Genomic DNA, 19419 nt, shown 5'->3' on the forward strand with positions numbered 1-19419 from the left:
TCTTTATCAGTATTGTTACAGACAGATGTATGTTGATCACCTAATTTGTACAAAGTAACACCTGCCACAGTAATGTTAATGCTTTACCAATGGTCTGAAGTTGTATAGGGGGAAAGACAGCTCTTAGGATGTCTTTTGGAGAAGGCAATGGCAACCCCACTTCAGTACTCTTGCCTGGAAAATCCCATGGGCGGAGGAGCCTGGTAGGCTGCAGTCCATGGGGTCACGAAAAATCGGACACGACTGAGCAACTTCACTTTCACTTTTCACTTTGATGCATTGGAGAAGGAAATGGCAACCCACTCCAGTGTTCTTGCCTGGAGAATTCCAGGGACGGGGGAGCCTGGTGGGCTGCCATCTATGGGCTCACACAGAGTGTGACTAGCAGGACTGAAGCGACTTAGCAGTATGTCTTTTCGGTTACCTTGTCAAAATGATCTGAAACTGTGCTTAACCAACTGTGTCACTGTTCTTTGCTTTACAAATCTGAGGAACTTCAGCATGCCATATTAATCTTTTTAAAATGAATTTTTGACTGTCTACTGTTGGTTTATTGGGCATCTTTTCAATGAAAGTAACGTTTCATTTGAATTCTCATTTTAAGCTTCTAGGAGCCAATGGAAATGTAAACATCAATTCAAAACTTCGCTTGCAACTGTATTACCCACCTACTAAGCCTCGATCCCAGTCAAACGTCGTTGAGGTTTTTGAGTGGTGGTCAAAATGTCCAAGAAATCATTATCCATCAACGCTGTATGTAACTGTAAGAGGATTGAAAGTTCCAGAATGTGTAAGTTAATAGCACATGCAAAAAATATATCTTCTGTTGTTGAGATTAAAGGGTGGGTGATGGTTTCTATTTCTATACAGATAAAAACTTTAGAATTATTTTAATAGATATCTGAAGTAGAAAGGAAACTTCAGAGATTATATATTAAGCCTGTAATAGCTGATACTATACTAAAAATAATGCTAATCTTTAAATATTAAAGATAAAAGAATGACTTAATATGTGATGGTGGTTTAGTCACTAAGTCGTGTCTGACTCTTGTGACCCCATGGACTGTAGCCCGCCAGGCACATCTGTCCATGGGGTTCTCCAGGCAAGAATACTGGAGTGGGTTGCCATTTCCTTCTCCAGGGGATCTTCCCAACCCAGGAATCTAACCCAGGGCTCCTGCATTGCAGGCAGATGACTTAATGTGGAAATTGACAAACAGGACCAGACAGTAAATAGTTTCGGCTTTGCAGGCTATGCAGCCTCTCTCACAGCTACTCAACCTAAAGTGAAAGTAGCTACATACACATATGTAGATGATAACCAAACAGATGGTTTTGGATGTGTTTGAATAAAACTTTATTTGCAAAAATGTCATTGGGCTACATTTAGATCATAGCTTGCAGATTTTTTACACTATTATTCAAATAATCAACAAGTAATGTTTCTACTTCTGTTGTATACAGATTAAAATTATGAGTATCTTAGCAAACATTTGTCCTAAAATGAGGTGAAACTTTTGCTTTTGTCTCATTGATACAAAACATTTCAGGCCATTCTGCATATTCTGTATTGATATAAACTGTGACCACAGTGTTGGTTTTCATTGATTTGAATGGAATTAAATCTATTTTAAGAAATGGAGGATTTAAAAACATTAGGTCTTTATGTTATGATCTTAAAGCCAGAGATTCCATAGTGCAATTCCAGAGCTATAATATAACTTCTGGTAGGTATTGGTGAAGAGGTAGAAACAAAGGGACAGAGTGACTAAAACTGCTTCGTTGGAGTTCTGTTTTAGCCTTTCCCTCTTTTAAGGCTTTTAGGTTTAAGACTGTAATTTCTAGCAACTTTCATTTTATTTAAAGTGATAGTGAAAGTTGTTTCATCATCTCCAACTCTTTGTGAATCCATGGAGTATACAGCCCATGGAATTCTCCAAGCTAGAATACTGTAGTGGGTAGCCTTTCCCTTCTCCAGGGGATCTTCCCAACCCAGGGATCGAACCCAAGTCTCCCACATTGCAGGTGGATTCTTAACCAGCTGAGCCACAAGGGAAGCCCAAGATTACTAGAGTGGGTAGCCTATCCCTTCTCCAGCAGATCTTCCCAACCCAAGAATCGAACCGGGGTCTTCTGCATTGCAGGCGGATTCTTTACCAACTGAGCTATCAGGGAAGCCCATTCATTTTATTTTATTTAAATAGTGTACAAATAAAAGTAGAATTTTTTCTGGATTACATTTTGAAACATTTTCATATTATACTGTTTGTTTCAATATTTTAAAAGCCATATATGCTAGAAAAGAGAAAAAGATTAACATGATACATACATTTTCTCATTTTCTGTACATACTTAGGTAAAGCCATCTTACCGTTCTATGATGGCTCTTCAGGAAGAAAAGGGTAAACCAGTGTTCTGTGAGCGACACCATGAGCCAAGTTCAGTGGACACGGAGCCTGGATTAGAAGATTCAAAGGAAGTGGTGAAGTGGAGACGGTTGCCTGGGCAGGTGAGTGTTCACTGACACTGGATTCATTTACATATTTATTTTAAAATGCGCCATCAGCTCCTAGGGTAAATAGCTTGCTACTTAAAGCTTTCAGGTTATCCTTGTTTTTAGCCATGATCTTGTCTGCCTATTACTTCATTTGGTAAAGAATAATAGAGTGCCTAGCGGGTACATACAGATACTATCTTAAGTTCTTTGGGGTTATGGAGAGTTTTATTAGTTTGCCAGAGCTGCCATAAGAAATATCACAGACAGGTTGGCTTAATCAATAGAAATGTATTTTCTCGTAATTCTGGAGGCTGGAAGTCCCAGATTAAGGGTTGGCAGGCTGGTTTATGCTGAGGCCTTTCTCCTTGGCTGGCAGATGGCTGCCATCTTGCTGCTTCTTTGTGGTCTTTTCTCTGTACGTGTACATCCCTGGTGTCTCATCTTCTTCTTATTAGGCTACGGCTCCCCCTAGCAACCTCATTTTAGCTTAATCTGCTCTGTAAAGACCTTGTATCCAAATACTGTTACAGTCTGAGGTACTGGGCTTAGGGCTTCAACAGAGGAATGTAGGGGGACACAGTTCAGGCCATAAATCGACAGTTTTTAGATTCATGAAATTCTCAGTCCCTGGCTTCTTCCTGAATCACATTTTGATAGACAGGTATATGTATATCCTTTTACCAGAAGTTGAGCAGTATTTAAGTTTTCACTAAAATTTTTTTGTACTTGGCTATCATATTTTGCGGTGGCAAGAAGCATTACTGGTGAAGTTTTGCCAGTTGTATTTGTTTCTGTAAAGAGTGGAGTGGTTCATTTTATAGACTCAGTATATACATAAGAGTGACTATTTTCCTAGACTTTTTCACGTTCTGTTTTGCATCATATTTAATTTTCTTTTTGAGGCCAATTTTACAGATACATCTTAAAGTCACTTTTAAACACTTTACACATAATAGTATGGAGAGATAATACTTAGACTGTGCCCTTGGGGACCTTTCACATCAGTTGGGAACATGGGAGTTACTGTGCTGTTCACTAACAGGTATTCTGCAAAGAACTCTTCAGGAAATATAGATATAAAAATAATTGTTTAGATGAGCAGTTCTCAAAAGTGTGATTTAGGCACTGCTGGGAGTCCTCAGACCCTTTCAAGGGATCTGTTGAAGTTAGTCTATTTTCAGAATAAGATCGTAATAATTCTAATGATTCTGTAATGATTTAATCTGTCTTTTTAACTTTCATTCTCTCACAAGACTTTCATTCTCTCACACTGGAGTTTTCCAGAGGCTAAATGATATCTGATATCACAAGAGGGTGAATGCAGAAGCAGTTTTGCTTTTATTAAGCAAATCCAGCTACCATTTATTAAGCCAGATATTGAAAAGATTAGCAAAAATTTAGAGCAGTTCCATTTTATGAAATCTTTCATGAAAAGAAATTATGTTAACATTTAATGGACTTGCTCTGTTATTTTTTAAATGATTAACAAATGGTTTTTTAATTTCTTAGTTTCAATTTCTAATATGGTAAATATCTGTAGATCTAGCCACATTTGGGGATCCTCAAAAAAATTTTAAGACTGTAAAACACCCTGAAATGAAAGCAGTTTGAGGATTTCTGATACGTAAATGGTGATCTGGAGTGGTGGAAGAAGGGTTCATACAACAGGTTGGCGGAGCCTATGACAAACTTTAGAGTGGTCAAGTTAGGAGTGAGTGAAGAGCACAGGGAAGAGTATTTCACATTGGGGCAATGTTAAAAATAAATGGGAAAGCACCTGTTGTATTCCTCAGACACTCAAAGCTTGGTGGGCAGGAAATGCGAGTTTTTGTAAGAGGTCAAGTGGTGATGATGGAGTAGGCCCACACTCTGAAGTGGCTCAAATGGTGGGTAGCCTAATATTTGATTATGTGGGGCTGAGGAAAAGTGGGAGGTTTCAGGTGAGAAGGAAGTGTGATAACAATTGTATTTTAGGACAAATTAACAGTTTGTCCCAGTGCTGGCAATGGCATGTAGTGGACCTTGAAATAGAATACATCCGAATGAGAGGAAGGTGGCCGTTGCAGTCATTGATGTGTGAGGTGAGAAGGATCCAACCTTGGGATGCTGGTGGCAAAAGTGAGAAATGCGACATGAATACGAAAGGAGAAAAGACCTAGTGTGACTGAGTGACTGACAAAGTAGTAAAGAAGTGGAGAGTTGAGGGTGTTGAGGCCCTTTGTTGCTGTTATTAAATGTTCATCAGGTGCGTCTTCTGAGTATAGTGTCTTACTCTGGGAATGCAAGTTAAATGATGGTGTCTTTAGTGTTTTGGCTTTAGTGATGAGGCACAGTTTTCCTTAACTACACCGCCTCCTCTACGAGCAGCAGTAAATGATTATGAAACCTGCTAACTTTTCCTTCAATTTTTGACCTCTTTTTATCCTCCTCTCCCTTTTCTAAATCATCTGGATGGAAAGATGGTATCTGGTACATTATTGACATCTAATAGATGTCTGTTGAATTTTTCACCTTTCTAGTAGCTGCTCATAATTCTGCCTCTTCATATTGCTGCTAAATTGTGATGCTACTTGTGAGAACCTGGTTCCTGTCTAGAAAGCAGGTCCTTGAGTCAATAGTCTTTGACTGAGCTGAGCTTAACCCTCTGAATAATACTTACTAGCTGTATATAGTACTAGAAGTTACTCACAGGTTTGCTGTGATGAATATGTGTGCATGTGCGCTCAGTCACTCAGTAGTGTTTGACTCTTTGCCATCCCATGGACTGTAGCCCACCACATTTCTCTGTCCATGGGATTTTCCAGGCAAGAATACTGGAGTGGGAAGCTATTTCCTAACTCCAGGCCATCTTCCCAACCCAGGGATTGAACCCGCGTCTCCTGTGTCTCCTGCACTAGCAGGCGGATTCCTTATCACTGAACCACCTGGGAAGCTCATGATGAATATATAAAAAGATATTTGTAGTAAAAGTACCACATTCATGGCATATCATAAGGGCCAAATATACATTTTGAATAATAAGAAAGAAATACAGGAACTAAGGCTCACCAAAGTTTTAAAGAAGTAGAATTAGGACAAGTAAAAGCAAGTAGTATTTTCTACAATACATATCAATACTCAAAAAGTTTTGGTTTCATCTGGTAATAAGGAATGAAAACATAAAAATGATGAAGGAATTTTAATAAAAATAGTGAATGAGAAATCAATAGGAAGTGATTGATTTACTCCAAAAATGCATTTTGGAAGGCTTTACAAATGATGGTTATTTAAGAGAAAAAAGAAAGAATGAATATTTATACATCCTGGACTTCAGCTTGGTCTGTATGTCATCTGTAGACTCAGGACAAGTTTATGGTTCCACAAAAATCACCTATTAGTTGCTGTCATGAAAGAAGGGCGTGACACATATTCCCTTTTGCGGCTATATGAAAATAATCTGGTAGTGACAGCTTTAGAGTATCAGATCTTGAAATTTTGTGTTCATCTTTTAGGTGAATAATGCCAGTTAGGCATGGGGTATCAGATCAGTCGTGTCTGACTCTTTGCGACCCCATGAATCGCAGCACGCCAGGCCTCCCTGTCCATCACCAACTCCCGGAGTTCACTCAGACTCACGTCCATCGAGTCACTGATGCCATCCAGCCATCTCATCCTCTGTCGTCCCCTTCTCCTCCTGCCCCCAATCCCTCCCAGCATCAGAGTCTTTTCCAATGAGTCAACTCTTCTCATGAGGTGGCCAAAGTACTGGAGTTTCAGCTTCAGCATCATTCCTTCCAAAGAAATCCCAGGGCTGACCTCCTTCAGAATGGACTGGTTGGATCTCCTTGCAGTCCAAGGGACTCTCAAGAGTCTTCTCCAACACCACAGTTCAAAACCATCAATTCTTTGGCACTCAGCCTTCTTCACAGTCCAACTCTCACATCCATACATGACCACTGGAAAAACCATAGCCTTGACTAGACGAACCTTTGTTGGCAAAGTAATGTCTCTGCTTTTGAATATGCTATCTAGGTTGGTCATAACTTTCCTTCCAAGGAGTAAGCGTCTTTTAATTTCATGGCTGCAGTCACCATCTGCAGTGATTTTGGAGCCCAGAAAAATAAAGTCTGACACTGTTTTCACTGTTTCCCCATCTATTTCCCATGAAGGGGTGGGACTGGATGCCATGATCTTCGTTTTCTGAATGTTGAGCTTTAAGCCAACTTTTTCACTCTCCACTTTCACTTTCATCAAGGGGCTTTTGAGTTCCTCTTCACTTTCTGCCATAAGGGTGGTGTCATCTGCATATCTGAGGTTATTGATATTTCTCCCGGCAATCTTGATTCCTGTTTGTGTTTCTTCCAGTCCAGCGTTTCTCATGATGTACTCTGCATATAAGTTAAATAAACAGGGTGACAATATATAGCCTTGATGTACTCCTTTTCCTATTTGGAACCAGTCTGTTGTTCCATGTCCAGTTCTAACTGTTGCTTCCTGACCTGCATACAAATTTCTCCAGAGACAGATCAGGTGGTCTGGTATTCCCATCTCTTTCAGAATTTTCCACAGTTTATTGTGATCCACACAGTCAAAGGCTTTGGCATAGTCAATAAAGCAGAAATAGATGCTTTTCTGGAACTCTCTTGCTTTTTCCATGATCCAGCGGATGTTGGCCATTTGATCTCTTGTTCCTCTGCTTTTTCTAAAACCAGCTTGAACATCAGGAAGTTCACGGTTCACATATTGCTGAAGCCTGGCTTGGAGAATTTTGAGCATTACTTTACTAGTGTGTGAGATGAGTGCAATTGTGTGGTAGTTTGAGCATTCTTTGGCATTGCCTTTCTTTGGGATTGGAATGAAAACTGACCTTTTCCAGACCTGTGGCCACTGCTGAGTTTTCCAAATTTGCTGGCATATTGAGTGCAGCACTTTCACAGCATCATCTTTCAGGATTTGAAAGAGCTCAACTGGAATTCCATCACCTCCACTAGCTTTGTTCGTAGTGATGGTTTCTAAGGCCCACTTGACTTCACATTCCAGGATGTCTGGCTCTAGGTCAGTGATCACACCATCGTGATTATCTGGGTCATGAAGATCTTTTTTGTACAGTTCTTCTGTGTATTCTTGCCATGTCTTCTTAATATCTTCTGCTTCTGTGAGGTCCATACCATTTCTGTCCTTTATCGAGCTCATCTTTGCATGAAATGTTCCTTTGGTATCTCTAATTTTCTTGAAGAGATCCCTAGTCTTTCCCATTCTGTTGTTTTCCTCTATTTCTTTGCATTGATCGCTGAAGAAGGCTTTCTTATCTCTTCTTGCTATTCTTTGGAACTCTGCATTCAGATGTTTATAGCTTTCCTTTTCTCCTTTGCTTTTCGCTTCTCTTCTTTTCACAGCTATTTCTAAGGCCTCCCCAGACAGCCATTTTGCTTTTTTGCATTTCTTTTCTATGGGAATGGTCTTGATCCCTGTCTCCTGTACAATGTCACGAACCTCATTCCATAGTTCATCAGGCACTCTATCTATCAGATCTCGGCCCTTAAATCTATTTTTCACTTCCACTGTATAATCATAAGGGATTTGATTTAGGTCATACCTGAATGGTCTAGTGGTTTTCCCTACTTTCTTCAATTTAAGTCTGAATTTGGCAATAAGGAGTTGATGATCTGAGCCACAGTCAGCTCCTGGTCTTGTTTTTGCTGACTGTATAGAGCTTCTCCATCTTTGGCTGCAAAGAATATAATCAATCTGAATTCGGTGTTGACCATCTGGTGATGTCCATGTATAGAGTCTTCTCTTGTGTTGTTGGAAGAGGGTGTTTGTTATGACCAGTACATTTTCTTGGCAAAACTCTATTAGTCTTTGCCCTGCTTCATTCCGTACTCCAAGGCCAAATTTGCCTGTTACTCCAGGTGTTTCTTGACTTCCTACTTTTGCATTCCAGTCCCCTATAATGAAAAGGACATCTTTTTTGGGTGTTAGTTCTAAAAGGTCTTGTAGGTCTTCATAGAACCATTCAACTTCAGTTTCTTCAGCGTTACTGGTTGGGGCATAGACTTGGATTACTGTGATATTGAATGGTTTGCCTTGGAAACGAACGGAGATCATTCTGTTGTTTTTGAGATTGCATCCAAGTACTGCATTTTGGACTCTTTTGTTGACCATGATGGCCACTCCATTTCTTCTGAGGGATTCCTGCCCGCAGTAGTAGATATAATGGTCATCTGAGTTAAATTCACCAATTCCAGTCCATTTCAGTTCGCTGATTCCTAGAATGTCGACATTCACTCTTGCCATTTCTTGTTTGACCACTTCCAGTTTGCCTTGATTCATGGACCTGACATTCCAGGTTCCTATGCAATGTTGCTCTTTACAGCATCGGACCTTGCTTCTATCACCAGTCACATCCACAGCTGGGTATTGTTTTTGCTTTGGCTCCATCCCTTCATTCTTTCTGGTAGTGACAGCTTTAGAGTATCAGATCTTGAAATTTTGTGTTCATCTTTTAGGTGAATAGTGCTAGTTAGGCATGGGGTATAAATTCACTCAATTTTATGGAGAATTAAAACTGATTGTCTGCTTTGAAAGTGAAGTAATTTACTATGCTTTTCCATCATTCTGCTTACTTGCTTTCCTCCTCCTCTGCCTCACAGTAAAGGGACCTTTCAAAAAACCAGAAACGACACCAGCTACGATAATTGAAATCAACAACTAGCTTTCATATTTAATGTTTCTTCATCTGTATTTGTAAAATGTATGTTTTACAGGCCTGCCGTATCCCAAACAAGCACCTCTTCTCACTAAATGCAGGAGAGCGAGGATGCTTTTGTCTTGCTTTCTCCCACAATGGAAGAATATTAGCAGCAGCCTGTGCCAGCCGGGATGGATATCCAATTATTTGTGAGTAATGATCCTATCTGTTTAGTCTAATATTAGACTATGAGAGGATTTTTTTTTAATACATTGAAATTTTAGTTTGTCATCCACCCATACTACTGAATTAAAATAGATTTCCTCAAGTAAAGTCACAATTCTTTTTTAATAATTTACACTATACAGTATATGTCCAGGAATAAAAATGAGAATGATTAAACGAAGGATAATAATGAGAATGATTAAATGAAGGATAATAAATTTTTTTAAATATTTAAGAGGTACTCTTTGTGTATTTTCTATTTTAAGTATAGAAATTTGGCAGCATGTAGGATTAATAAATCTCTTGAGGAATTTTAGTCCAATTTTAGTCCTTTGATAATAATGAGAATTTGGTTATGAAAGCCCTCAAATTTTTTATGTACTAAGACAGTAAAAATTGGCTCAGGAATACCAATGAGGAATTTTAATTTTAGTAAATCAGCAGAGAGTCCAAAGACCTACTCTTAAAGTACCTTTAAAAAATGGAGAAACCACGTTGACAAGTTATTTCTGTAACATTAGAGATGTTTTTTCGGTGGGTATTCATGCTCTTCTAGTCATAGAGGCATGAAATACTTTCCCTTCTTGTTAATGGTGAAAACCAGCTCACCTCAGCAGGCAGTAGCCAGCTTTTCATAGGCATCTGCCCCAAGCACTGACTTTGAGTTTCTCTCAGCTTCACAGTTTATTATTCCGGGGCTGATTGGCTCTTTTTTTCAGCAAGGACTCATAATTGGCTTGATTATCAGCTATTAAGTAAATATTCCTCCTTGTGAAATGTTCACTTTAGATGTACAAAGTTATCATGTAGTTTGATTATGACTATGCTATTCTGCTATCGTTAACATTCACTAAAAGCTATGCATTGGGGAAAAAAAGATTCTAAAGAAAACATACCCCCAGAGTATTAATAGTGATTTTTTTTTCCACTATGCACTGGGCAGTGAAAGAATTATTTTCATTCTGATATACGTTTTTAACATTTCCAGAATAAATATGTGTTACTTCGTGCTTTAAGAAAGACTTGAATTTAGATATACCAACTACTGCTTGAATCTGAAAAAATTTTTTAAAAAGGAAGAATCTTTGTCTTTGGTTTTTGATTATGATGTATCTGCGTGGAATTCATTCAGCTCATAGGATGTACGTACAGATTAATGTTTTTCACAAACTTGGGAAGTTTTTCTTCTTTATTTCTTCAAATGTTATTTCTGCCCCCTTCTGTTTCTTCTCTTCTTCTGAGACTCCCATCATTTCTGTGTTGGTGCACTTGATGGTATGCAACAGAGCTCTGCACCTTTATTCATTTTCCTTCATTTTTTTCTTTCTGCCCTTCCGACTACGTAATCTTAATTGAATTGTCTTCACATTTAGCGATTATTCTGACAGTTCATATCTGCTGTTGAGGCCCTCTAGTGAATTGTTTATTATTTCAGTTATTGTACTTTTCAACTCTAGAATTTCTACTTGATCTTTTTTTTTTATAACCTCTATCTATTAATTGGTAAGAAATAATTCTCACACCTTCGTTCTTTAGATGTGGTTTTCTTTAGTTCTTTGAACATACTTTTAAGAAAGGATTTAAAGTATTTAACTAGGTGTCATAGACAGTTTCTGTTGACTGCTTTTTTTTCCTGTTTGTGGCCATACTTTCCTGTTTTGTGTATATGTGTGTGTCTCCCTTGAAAACTGAATATTTTAAATATTATAACGTGGCAACTCTGGAAATCAGGTTCCCTTACTTACCCACCTCCATCTGCCCACCTGGGATCTGTTGTTGTTATCTGTATAGTTATTTTCCTAGTTTTTATTCCTTGTGAGGTGCTACCCCTGGAGTTTTTGTCTTGCTAGCTTGGTGGTCAGCTGATGGTTAGAGAGGGATTTTTAAATATCCTTGAGTAAACAGGTCTCTGCGCCAGTGCCAAAGGGAGCTGTGTGTGTGTATGTGTGTGTGTGTGTTGGGATAGGTTTCCAGTGCTAAAGTAGAGAGTTTACAACTTCACCTTAGCCTTCACTTTCTGTTTGCATGGAGCTTCCCCAGGGCAGTCACAGTAAGATACAAGGCCTTTCAGGTCTGTCTTGCACATGTATGTGCACAGCCTTTGATGTGTGTGTGTTCTTCTCAATTCCCTGGAATATACTGGAGCTTTTCAAAGTACCCTATGGCCATCTCATTCCCAATATTTCCTTTTAAGTTCTTTGATCAGCTTCTTCTACCTGGTATCACTGCCTCGGAGGGCCACACTACTGATTATTTTATGCACCCCAGGGTTAGGACTCTTCATCCAGAGCATGCTCAGAACCAGGTCAGATAAAGCCAGGCCCTGAGAATGGAGCCTTGCAGGAAGCTGCCAGATTGTCTAACAGTTTTGTCTTGGGGATGGGCTTTGGAGGTCTTTAGGCCTTTTCTGCCCCATCTCATAGATGTGAGGCTACTATTCTTTGTAGTTTCAAGGCTGTTGGTTTTCAAGGCTACTCTGGAGCTTGGGAAAGGAGAATGGGAACAGGACAACTTAAAACACCACAGAGCTCACTGTTGTTGCCAATATTCATATGTTTTTCTTTAGTAAGATGCTCCTCAGGTTGTTATAAGCCTTTAATTCCCAAAATTTTGAAAAAGTTAATCTTGACAATTTTTGCCAGTGTTCTCGTTGCTTTTATGGGGGAGCAGATTTTCCAAGGTCTTTATTTTGCTATAGCAGAAGTTCTTCTGTACATAGTATTTTAAATAGCAGTTGGTTTTACCACTAGGTGGAAGTAGAGACTTGGAAATTGTTCTGTGTTGTTAGAAGGTTTTACTGTATACATAACATAACAATACCACAATGCCTTGTTTTTCAGATTAAATTAGAATTTTTCTCTCACAGTAGCAGAGTTTAAGTTTCTCATTGCTTCGAATAGTTAAATTTTGCTTGAAATTTGATTGATTTTCAGATAAAGTAATACTTTATTCATAAAAGCCCAAATTACAGAATCTTTGAAGTGAATTATAATTTAAAAGTTATCTGTTTGATAAGTTGATTATTAAAGATTATTAGGATTGCTTTGAAAAGAGATCAGAATAATTGTTAATTGTAGCATATTATAAAATTTTAGATGTTTAAGTTCTTGTATCTAAAGCAATTGAAATCTTACTTTTAAGTAGATTTTGACCTTTTTTCATACTGAAAATGTTTTTGGTAATAATATTCTATAGACAGTGCTTACCTTATGTTCAAATTATTATAAATTATGAATTTTTATATTATTAAGTTAAGAATCCTCTGTCTGGAAACTTACTAATTTGGGGAATATTTTCATTAGTATATGAAATTCCTTCTGGACGTTTCATGAGAGAATTGTGTGGCCACCTCAACATCATTTATGATCTCTGCTGGTCAAAAGACAATCGTTACATTCTCACTGCATCATCTGATGGCACTGCCAGGTTAGTACACTTCAGAAGCACTCACTGCTGTGTATGCTTTTTGTTGTTCAGTCACTAAGTTGTGTCCGACTCTTTGAAACCGCATGGATTGCAGCATGCCAGGCTTCCCTGTCGTTCAGTGTCTCCTGGATACTCCTGGATGCTCAAACTCAAGTCCATTGTCAGTGATGCTATCTAACTGTCTCATCCTCTGTGTGTGCTGCATGCCCTCAAAGAGAGTAAATAGAATGTAAAGTGATATAACTGCTCTTATGCTTCAATTATGTCTTTCTTATCAAGGGACTGTCATAAATATGCATCATACAGACTCACTGATTAAATAAGTTATGAAAACTTGTTCCTAAACACATGCTGTTAAATATATTTCATTTATATGATATACAGTGTTCCTAATCCTCAGTCTTTAAATGGTCATTTTGTACAGTTTTGATTAATACTTTGAAGTTATTAAACAACTGAGATTTTTTTTCCTGGAATACAAGCTGTTGATGGCAGGGATTCCATCTGTACTGTTTAGCTGGATCCAGAGACCAAGACATGGTGCTGCTCAATGCATAATGTAGGGTCAGTAAATGAATATGCATCTTGCATTTTAAGAGTGTAATAGATTTTCAAATATTTGCATTTTTCAGAATGTCAGTCTTAAAATAATTTAACCCCTTCCAATTTAATAAGCAGTAGTGTTAGTCGCCCAGTCGTGTCTGACTCTTTGCGACCCTATGGACTGTAGCCCACCAGGCTCCTCTGTGCATGGGATTCTCCAGATAGGAATACTAGAGTGGGTCACCATGCCCTTCTCCAGGGGATCTTCCCGACTTAGGAATCAAACCTGGTCTCCTGCAGTGTAGGTAGATTCTTTACTGTTAGAGCCACCGGAGAACTAGAAGCCTACGATTAATCCCTCTTAGCAATATCTTCAATAACCCATCTGGTTTCTTGTTCTTTCAAGTGTAACCATTCTGCCTGATGCCAAGCTATGCTAGAGAAAAAGGCACAACCTTGGTAAGACCTTGACTATGGATTTGAGAATTGTAAAATCCATAAATTCTCATCTCTGCTGAACAGTCCTTTTGCTTACGTTTATTTAGCTATTTTTTTCTTATTCCTCTAGCAACAGATCCAACCAAATCTTACCATGCTTCAAGTTCTTTGCACAATCTTAAGTTCTCTATACAGTCTTTCCACTTTCATTAACTGACTACCTTCAATTTACAGTGTAATGTAACCTGACATGAAATTCCTGTATTTCTCTCTGGTCTACCACCTAATATCCATAAATTTGGGCTTCCCAAGTGGTAAAAAGCCCACCTGCCAATGCAAGAGACATAAGGGGTGTGGGTTCAATCCCTTGGTGGGGAAGATCCCCTGAGGAAGGGAATGGCAACCCACTACAGTATTCTTGCCTGGGAAATCCCATGGACAAAGGAGCCTGGCAGGCTACAGTCCATAGTGTCGTAAAGAGTTGGACATGACTGAAGCGACTTCGCACACACATTCATAAATTTACCCGTGTGTATCTCTATTCATGTCTCTTAACAAAGAGATATGGGTCCCCACGATCCTTTATTCAGTGTGTTCTGTGGTTTGGTGTGCTTATCCTGCTCTCTCTCATCTTTTTCAGCTTTGAATCTCACTTATATGCTAATAACTTCGAGCTCCTTCTCTTTTTCAAATTCAGCTATTAACACACTTCTGCCTGGATTGTCCAGTGGTACCGCAAATCCAAATCTGAAATCACCAAATTTTGTTTTCTGTTTTTAACCTTCATATAGTTTTTGTTTTGTTTGTTTTGTTCTTTTTTTTTTTAATTTAAATATTTAAAAAATTTTACTATGTTGTATTGGTTTCTACCATATAAATCAGCCACAATTATACATACATCCCCTCCTTTCTTAGGTTCCCTCCTCTCCTGCATTCCATCCCTCCAGGTCATCACACAGCACCAGACTGGGCTCCCTGTGCTACAAAGCAACTTCTCACCAGCTAGCCATCTTACACGTAGTGTATCTATGTTGATGGTACTTGTTCTACTCTTTCCCTCTCCACCATGGCCACAAGTCCATTCTCTGCATCTCCAAATTTTTAAATGCATCTCCTTATCTACCCTGCCTCCCAAGCTGGGAACTCAGAGTAATGCTATTCATCTTTCTTTCTCACATCTAAGTAGTTCTAAAGTGTATCAATTTTCCTTCCTAAAAGGCTCACATTCTGTCACATTCTTTCTGTCTTCACTGCTGTTGCCTTAATTCAAGCCCTTGTTATCTTTTTGCTTCAACTGTTGCTGCTTAAGCTTTGCCAGTGTTCCCCCTCTAGCTCCTCCGCCCCTGCTATGCTAAAATTCTTTCCAAAACCATCTTTCATAATGTCCTGACTTTTAAAAATCTTTGATTGCCACTGCCATTTGAAAAATGTTCTGGTTCCTTAGCACGGCATGACAGACATGGCCCTCACTGACCTCCCATTTTCTCCTGTGCACTTCCCATAGTACCCTCTGCCTCACTCACACAAACTTCTGAAACGCCCTTAACATCTCATCTTCTTTGGCATCTCCCTGTTACCTTATTGACTCTCCCTATGCTTCCTTGCACTTCTCCTCCCCTTCCTGCCCAACTCATTCACCCAGCAAACATCTAAGTGCTGTGGTAAGCCAAGGTGGGCTCATAGTCATCATTGAAGACCCAGCTCAGATTTTACCTTTCTTTTTTTATTTTAGATTTTACCATTTTTTGAAGTCAACTTGGATTTCCTCACATAACATATGTTGTATAAAGTATACTTTTTACTTTGTGTAGCTTTGGAGTTGATCCTAATTTAGGACTGTTTGCATCCTAAAAATACTACTGTGAAGGATTAATTGAGTGAAAAGAGAATCATTGTGGCTAGAAATAAAAAGATAGTGAGATTTTGAAAGAGATAAGGAATGCTTGCAGTGAATGAACTAAAGTCAAAAGGGAAAGAACCAGAGTTGCTAATGCTCCCAAGTGGCAAGAAGTTGGGTTTTTGGCCAGGTCTTCTGTCTTCCATTGAGGTCACCATCACCTGTTATTGTTAGCATCTTTTGAGTAACTGTTTTCCACTGGTTAGCTCTCTGCTAAATGGGTTTAATCTAAATCTCTGTCTTTAGTTATCTTCAGTAAAATTTGAGGGAAAAAAAAAAGAGCAGCAGCTCCCAATATAATCAGAAAAACTTGTCCATATGTGGGTGGGTGGGGTGGGTGAAGACGCTCAGTTGTGTCCAACTCTGCAACCCCATGGACTGTAGCCTACCAGGCTCCTCCCTCCATGGGATTCTCCAGGCAAGAGTACTGTCCATGTGTAATGGCTCCCAAATATACCAATGTGTTCTCACTCCATCCTCTCTTCACACCTACTGTTTTAACTTTGGTATATTCTTTTCTTTCCAAATTCAAATAATTTTTTTAATTTTATTTTATTTTTAAACTTTACATAATTGTATTAGTTTTGCCAAATATCAAAATGAATCCACCACAGGTGTACATGTGTTCCCCATCCTGAACCCTCCTCCCTCCTCCCTCCCCATACCATCCCTCTGGGTCGTCCCAGTGCACTAGTCCCAAGCATCCAGTATCGTGCATCGAACCTGGACTGGCAACTCGTTTCATACATGATATTTTACATGTTTCAATGCCATTCTCCCAAATCTTCCCACCCTCTCCCTCTCCCACAGAGTCCATAAGACTGTTCTATACATCAGTGTCTCTTTTGCTGTCTCGTACACAGGGTTATTGTTACCATCTTTCTAAATTCCATATATATGCGTTAGTATACTGTATTGGTGTTTTTCTTTCTGGCTTACTTCACTCTGTATAATAGGCTCCAGTTTCATCCACCTCATTAGAACTGATTCAAATGTATTCTTTTTAATGGCTGAGTAATACTGCATTGTGTATATGTACCACAGCTTGCTTATCCATTCATCTGCTGATGGACATCTAGGTTGCTTCCATGTCCTGGCTATTATAAACAGTGCTGCGATGAACATTGGGGTACACGTGTCTCTTTCCCTTCTGGTTTCCTCAGTGTGTATGCCCAGCAGTGGGATTGCTGGATCATAAGGCAGTTCTGTTTCCAGTTTTTTAAGGAATCTCCACACTGTTCTCCATAGGGGCTGTACTAGTTTGCATTCCCACCAACAGTGTAAGAGGGTTCCCTTTTCTCCACACCCTCTCCAGCATTTATTACTTGTAGACTTTTGGATCACCATTCTGACTGGCGTGAAATGGTACCTCATTGTGGTTTTGATTTGCATTTCTCTGATAATGAGTGATGTTGAGCATCTTTTCATGTGTTTGTTAGCCATCTGTGTGTCTTCTTTGGAGAAATGTCTATTTAGTTCTTTGGCCCATTTTTTGATTGGGTCATTTATTTTTCTGGAGTTGAGCTGTAGGAGTTGCTTGTATATTTTTGAGATTAGTTGTTTGTCAGTTGCTTCATTTGCTATTATCTTCTCCCATTCTGAAGGCTGCCTTTTCACCTTGCTAATAGTTTCCTTTACTAAAGACCTATATATAGAAAACTATAAAACACTGGTGAAAGAAATCAAAGAGGACACTAATAGATGGAGAAATATACCATGTTCATGGATTGGAAGAATCAATATAGTGAAAATGAGTATACTACCCAAAGCAATTTATAGATTCAATGCATTCCCTATCAAGCTACCAACAGTATTCTTCACAGAGCTAGAACAAATAATTTCACAATTTGTATGGAAATACAAAAAACCTCGAATAGCCAAAGCGATCTTGAGAAAGAAGAATGGAACTGAAGGAATCAACCTACCTGACTTCAGGCTCTACTACAAAGCCACAGTTATCAAGACAGTATGGTACTGGCACAAAGACAGAAATATAGATCAATGGAACAAAATAGAAAGCCCAGAGATAAATCCACGCACATATGGACACCTTATCTTTGACAAAGGAGGCAAGAATATACAATGGATTAAAGACAATCTCTTTAACAAGTGGTGCTGGGAACTCTGGTCAACCACTTGTAAAAGCATGAAACTAGAACACTTTCTAACACCATACACAAAAATAAACTCAAAATGGATTAAAGATCTAAATGTAAGACCAGAAACTATAAAACTCCTAGAGGAGAACATAGGCAAAACACTCTCTGACATACATCACAGCAGGATCCTGTATGACCCACCTCCCGGAATATTGGAAATAAAAGCAAAAATAAACAAATGGGACCTAATTAACCTTAAAAGCTTCTGCACATCAAATAATTTTTTGTATGTTCATCTAGTCTTTACAGATTTGAGTATAAATGTTCTCTGCTATGATCAGTCTGATTTTTTTTTTCCCACAAACCCAGTAATACATTTCTTTTGATCTTAGATTCTCCCATTGCTTGCATGACTAAAGCCATCACTGATACCAGTTCAGCATTTATATAAAAAGCTTCATTCTTATGATAAAACATTGTGTCTATTCAAATTATATTGAGCTCTTTTTACAATACACTTGTCATTTCTTCTTGTTCTATAGCATTTCAGATGTGCTGCTAAGATTTATTAGCAGGACACAGAAGTTTTACTTTCAGCATTCTTCTTAATATTCCCTCAAAATTAGTGATTTTTTTTTTTCCACTAAGTACTGTATTTCATGTTACATGAGTTCATTGAAAGTTTCATGATGGTAAAAATGTTTATGCAGTGACACGTGTGTTTTACTTTTACTTGAAAACAGCCTTTCACTTCCTTCGTTACTAGTTTGGATTCTTAGTAGTTGAAGATCATATCCTGTATTTTTAAGCAGCTGCTGAGAAAGCTTATAGAATGTTATTCTTGAGTAGCAACTGTAATTTTTCTTCTATAGTTAATTTTTAAAAAATCTTAATTTGATTCATTTCTTAGTAATAAAAAGGATAAACTATAAATCCCCATGTTAAAAAATAAATTCTTCTAATTCTGATAACCTAAGTTTTTAAAAATTGAGTGCTTCACACTCATAAAGCACCTGTTTGTTCCTAGATTTTGCCTGTTTTTGCACATTGACTTCAGAGAAGGCAATGGCAACCCACTCCAGTACTAACCTGATAGTTTAACTCTTAGGGTTTACTTTTGTCAAGACTATCACAATAACAATATAATTTTCTTTTAAATCACCTGTTATATAAAGGAAGAGATAATGAGTATAAAAAAGTGAGTACTCAATGTTAGATAACCTGTTTCCTATAAAATATTGTAACTATTTTAATGTTATTTTGTTCAAGTACTTATATAGTAATTTGAAAGTAGCTTCTAAGTCTTTGAGATCTTTATGTTAATTATGCTTTGAAATTACAAATAAAAAGTTAATGGAGTACCCTATTAAGTCCTCAACTGTAAGCACTTTGGAAAAGCAATATACACAACCTAAATGGGAAATCATTGAAATTTCTTCCTCTATTTTATTTTTTACTTATATTTTATTAGATGCAATATTTTACCAACTATGCATTGTGTTTAATCAATGTCAAGAATAGGTTGGTTTGAAAAAAATAGAGACATATGCAAGTACAGTTTTTCATTTTGCAGTATAGATTGCAATTAGTAGATGAATTAATATAATGCTTGAAAATAACTGTA

General features: G+C 38.1%; 1 protein-coding gene across 23 annotated transcripts in view; it reads left to right on the top strand.

The window, feature by feature from the left end:
• Window positions 1-19419, top strand: part of AHI1 (Abelson helper integration site 1) — a 219105-nt gene that overhangs the window by 44517 nt on the left and 155169 nt on the right. For all 23 annotated transcript variants that reach the window (XM_025294490.3, XM_044924197.2, XM_006059263.4 and 20 more), the window contains 4 exons: window positions 605-790; window positions 2357-2509; window positions 9244-9376; window positions 12695-12818. In XM_025294490.3, the coding sequence (XP_025150275.3) occupies window positions 605-790; window positions 2357-2509; window positions 9244-9376; window positions 12695-12818 (596 nt within the window). The remainder of the gene's footprint in view (window positions 1-604; window positions 791-2356; window positions 2510-9243; window positions 9377-12694; window positions 12819-19419) is intronic.

Source organism: Bubalus bubalis, chromosome 10, assembly GCF_019923935.1.
Source record: "Bubalus bubalis isolate 160015118507 breed Murrah chromosome 10, NDDB_SH_1, whole genome shotgun sequence".
Classification (NCBI taxonomy): domain Eukaryota; kingdom Metazoa; phylum Chordata; class Mammalia; order Artiodactyla; family Bovidae; genus Bubalus; species Bubalus bubalis.